We start from the raw sequence: 5,238 nt of genomic DNA on the forward strand, positions 1-5,238 counted from the left end.
CCACAGTTTCTGTTCTTCTTATTAAATATTTCACTTTACCTCTGCTTAATTTTGATTTCTGATAGAATGAAGCCTTGTTAAGGAAAGAATGGAAGGAAGGCGACCTCCTCTGTCTGTCAAGTGCTGTATAAGAGCAAGAGAGGAAAATGGAGTTTAGCAAAGAGATTTCTCCTTTGAAGCTCTGAAATATTGGAAAAACAGGTGGAAAAAACCGTCTGCTTCTGGTGTTGTTACACTAATTAAGTGTACTGGAATAATGAGTTTGAATCCTGGATGTATAATTCAAGAAAACTTAGACCAAAAAAATGTAAGTTTACAGAATCATTGGGAAAAAAGTTTCATATCAGACATGAGCCTGGCAGGGAGAAGCATGGATTTCAAAATCCACAGGGTATTGTGACTTTACCATGTCCCTAATGACCTTTGGCTTTTGTCCTTTCAGAAGATGCTATAGTTATCTCCATCAAATGAGTAGAAACATAAAAAAAATCTCAAATATTTATTCATTTAGGTAGTGATAATACGATAATATCAGTGCAATATATACATAACATGGCACAATACATAACATCATTAGAAGTCTTGACACAAAATGGTTCTGGTAAATGGCAATCCATGGGGAGATCCTTGCACATCCATGCTTATTGCAGCACTGGTCACAAGAGCCAAGATGTAGAACTTGCTTAGATGCCCATCAGCAGATGAATGGATAAAGAAAGTATGAACTTCCATACTTTCGTGTGATGGCATTTTAATCAGAGAGAAAGAGAGTGAAATTGTGTCACTTTCAGGAAAATGGGCTGAACTGGACTGGAGTCCAGCTTATAAAGCAAAATAATTTTGCTTTATGTGTTTTCTCATATAAAGAATCTAGACTTAAGTGTGAATTGAAATGAAATGCACAGATAATATGAAAATAAAAAGGCGATTTTGAGAGGAGAAAGAATTTTGAAGGGACGTAGAGAAGGGGATAAATATTTGGTCTCTTGTGCATCTGTACGTATGTGTGAGAGTGCATATATGCACTGTATAAGCATATAAGGGTATGCATGCACTTGTGTGCTCACACATATGTGTGTGTACACATGTGCACATGTTTGTGAATAATATGAAAGCAAAGGGGGGCCAATTAGAGGAAGAAGGAAACAAATAGAAAGGAGGAGGTGAGACAAGGGAAGGTCATGCAGTAGTGAATACATACCAAATAAAATCTATATAAAAATGTCATAAACTATGTTATGTGCTCACCACAAAGTAGTACAGATTCAGAGAAAACTATTGTTTTATCCACATGTAATTCAAACACACATGTGTACATTACATTAAGACAAAAGGACTATTAAGGAAGTGTAGGGAACTAGCAGAGGGGAAATGGAAACCAGGAGAAAGAAATGGGGGGAAGATGGTCAAAGCACTTAATACACTTGAATGAAAATAACATTACAAGCACATCAGTAAAACAAACATACACCCATAAAATTGTTTTAAAATTTTAGCATTTGTGAAGAAATCATGAAGTTCCCCCAAGATGAAATTTTAAATGGGGAGATAAATATACCCCTTTAAGACTAAGTAAAAATGCCTTAGAGCAGAGTAAATGATTTCACAGGGCTTCCTAGTCAGGGCACTTGCACACATGGAATTCTCATTGACATACTCTGATCCCTCCTCTAGTTGCAAAAGCTAGCTTGCTTTTCTCTTTAATTCTGTCTGCTTATTTGAAAGCCCCATCTAAAAATGTGTCAGGTAGGTTAGAGAACAAAGGTCAAGACTGTGAAGAAAGGGAGGCACATCACGGGGCAGCCGGTGTGAAGTCCCTGGAGGATGCTTCTCAGACTCTCATCTGAAGCTAAAACGACTTTTAACCTCCACCACCTCATGAGGATTGGATTGCAAACCGTCTTTGCTCTCTTCACCACAGATAGCACACGCCTGAGATGAACTGTTCCTTCCCACTTTAGAAAAACCGTCCACTAGATTTGAATAGGCCATGTTCCCAATGCTTCTCAAGAGGAAGCCTCCTCATTCCTCATTGAACAAAGGAAATTATCCCTTTGCCCACACATTCTAGGGTACTGGTCTAAGTTAACTGTATCAGAATAAGTGAGGAAACTTACTCAAACCCAAACTGCTGTGTCCACTCTCCAAAAACTGTTTCATGGAGTCAGAGAAGAGTCCCTGGAGTGCATGGGCCACAAACTCCCAGGTGTGGCTCATGAGGCTGATGCGAGAATCACACGCAAAAACTGTGTTTCCAAACGCTTAGTGTTAGTGTCTCATCACTCTTATCTTACACACAACTTAGCGCCTGGAAAGTTTTCAGATACTCACTGAGCTTCCTAAGCTATAGTCATGAGCATCTTACTTAATTCAGTTCTCATTGGGTAAGGGGAATGTGGAGCCAAAGATGAAAAGCCAACAGGTGTGACTGTGTTGTTTATTAAACCACAACTGGAGAGTTGAAGCTACAAACTTTCCTGGGTAAATATTTTATCTCAGGCATTTTTTTTTTCTGGCAAGACCTTAGTGGTCCCTTCATCTTTCCATCCCGAAGGGAACACTCTACCTAACTTCTGTCAGCTTTCACAAGGTAGTCCCTAGCCACCCCATATAGCCTGCCTTTATTTCTACAAATATATCAACACCAAACCTCTATAGAATTTTTCTGTATTTAAATTTTCCATCTCACTCTTTGTGATTTTAGAATCCCCTGTGTTCAAGCCAGTTTGCCCTGCAGGGCTTTGTTATTCCTGAAAAAAAATAACCAACACTCTTCAGGGCATCAGTTGCTGCTTCTACATCTTTTGATATTTATATCTGTTCATTTAACCATGTGTTTGGTCACCATTATAACATTCTCAGAAGATAGCAGAAGGACTCTCACAGTCAGTGGCAAATAACTAAGTTCATCATTGTATAAATTAGATTATTCTTTTATTGATTTCAAATTCACAGCTACTGAAGCTTGAGGTCTTTACTTTGTTTTAACAAAATTCTTAAATTTAGCAGGCAAGTTTGAGTCCCTCCTCTAACAGAACTCTCTTGGGGTCTGCAACATTTCTCAGGTCTGGGATTTATGGAAGACTTTGAGCATCCCTCTGCGGATCTCCTTGGTCTTCACACTGTAGATGATTGGGTTGAGCATGGGAGGTACAAACAAATAGACATTGGACATCATAACATGAACAACAGCTGGAGCACTTTTCCAGAAGCGGTGGATCATGGAGACAGCAATTATGGGCACATAAAATGCCAGTACTGCACAGATGTGTGATATGCAGGTGTTGAGTGCCTTGAGGCGCTGTTCATGTGATGCAATAACCAACACAGCTCTCAAGATCAACGCATAAGACAAAAGGATAAAAACTGAGTCCACGCCATATGTGAAAATTACCACAAAGAGCCCATAGATATTGTTAACATGGATGTCTCCACACGCCACTTTCATCAGATCTGGATGGAGGCAATATGAGTGATGTAGCACATTGCCCTTGCAAAAGGGCAATCTTTTTACAAGAAAGGGGAAAGGAAAGAGGGTAGTGAAACTTTTGGCAAGGATACCCAGACCCATAGCCAAGATACGGCTATTGGTAAGCACAGTGGAATAGCGTAGTGGGTCACAGATAGCCACAAAACGATCAAAGCTCATGGCGAGTAGTATGCCCGATTCCATGAAAGAAAATGTGTGAATGAAGAACATCTGGACCAGACAGGCATCAAAACCAACATGGCGGTAATTGAAGCAGAAGGTAGCAAGCACGGTGGGAAGTGTAGATAGAGACACTCCCAAATCATTGAGAGAGAGCATAGAGAGGAAATAGTACATGGGTTGGTGGAGAGGAGGTTCCCGGATGACCAGAGCGAGGATACTGAGGTTGCCTGCAATGGAGATAAAGTAGAGGAAACAGAAAATCAGGGCAACCCAAGCTTGGCCTGTGTGCATCCCAGGAATACCTGTCAGCTGTAGTGTGGCTGGCTGGAAGGGAGTGCCATTCAAGCCTAGCATGGTAGGCAGGTGGAGAAGAGAGATGAGGATTAGGCCCAAGAGAGGACGTGAGGGAAGTTCTTCACTTTCCTTCTTTCAGTTTCCTGTCTCCAACACAAAATGTCATGGATTTAATATGTGAGCCTCCATTCTGCCCTGCCTACTAGACTATTTCTTTTTTGAGAATAGAGCATATTTCCATTTATTTCTGTACTGCCAGGCCCAGTACATGCCCGAGGACAGACAGAAGCTCTATGAAGAGTGGATGACCAAATGCAGACCCATGCACAAAGCCCTCTCGTCACTGCCATGAGGTACATATCCTACCACTCCCCATACACTCCAGAAATCATATACTTGGAATTGAAGATAAAAATAGAAATTAAGGTAGACTAACTAGGAAAATGGGTATGCCTTTGGAAACTTTCCAGTTGAGAGCATAGATAAACTCCATGCAGGCACAAACTTCATATCAAACAACCTTTAACCAGACTTTGCTTCAACCTTCAAGGCTATGGTCACCTTGAAATTGTCATCACAAAAAAATTAAAATTCTAGCTCTCAATCTTAAATTCCATGTTCCTCTATTTCCCAGTTAGCCCTCTAATGCTTGTTCACTGTTTAAGAAACTGTAATTGCTTTACTTTCTCCTGGTTAACTTCATATCCTTCCTGATACACTCGCTACTGGGACAGTTCCCCTGGTCTCCGCCTTTCTTTTCTTTGAAATCCACGTAGTAAGCTACAAACATTTTTTAAAACTCTGAAACCAGGCCCACCTAACCAAAGAAATAAAATGTTTTCTTGAAATTACATATGTTATTATTGCTACTTAAGTTTTTAAATGTGTTCACACCTTTATCCATTCTTACCTCTGTTTTCTGAGCAGGAGTCCCTCCTGTTCCAAAGACAGGCACACTACTTCAGATTTTATTGCTATCCCTCCTTCCAGACTCTGATTCTATCAGCCTTCTGTACAGACCTTCAATCTCATTCTTTTTCTGGTTCTTTGTCTTCGGGCAATAGCTGTGTACAGAAGCACCCCATCAAAAAAGATGGCAACCTTCCTCTCTAGATTCCAGTCTGCAGATGTTTCCCACACACAGTCAAATTTCTTCTTAAACTCTACCCACAGCAGAGAAGTTTATCTGCTTGAGTGTCATCTCTCCATTATGATTCTGAGACTCTCCATGACAGCAACCTTACCTTGTTGAATTTAACCTGCTAGTGCTGTCCATGCCATTGTACTGCAGA

General features: G+C 40.4%; 1 protein-coding gene across 1 annotated transcript; it reads right to left on the reverse strand.

The window, feature by feature from the left end:
* Positions 1–3,061: 3,061 nt before the first annotated feature.
* Positions 3,062–4,006, reverse strand: Or51i1 (olfactory receptor family 51 subfamily I member 1). Its single transcript, NM_001000544.1, has one exon. It carries the CDS (start codon positions 4,004–4,006, stop codon positions 3,062–3,064), a length of 945 nt encoding a protein of 314 aa, NP_001000544.1.
* Positions 4,007–5,238: the final 1,232 nt, after the last annotated feature.

This window comes from Rattus norvegicus, chromosome 1 (assembly GCF_036323735.1).
Source record: "Rattus norvegicus strain BN/NHsdMcwi chromosome 1, GRCr8, whole genome shotgun sequence".
Classification (NCBI taxonomy): domain Eukaryota; kingdom Metazoa; phylum Chordata; class Mammalia; order Rodentia; family Muridae; genus Rattus; species Rattus norvegicus.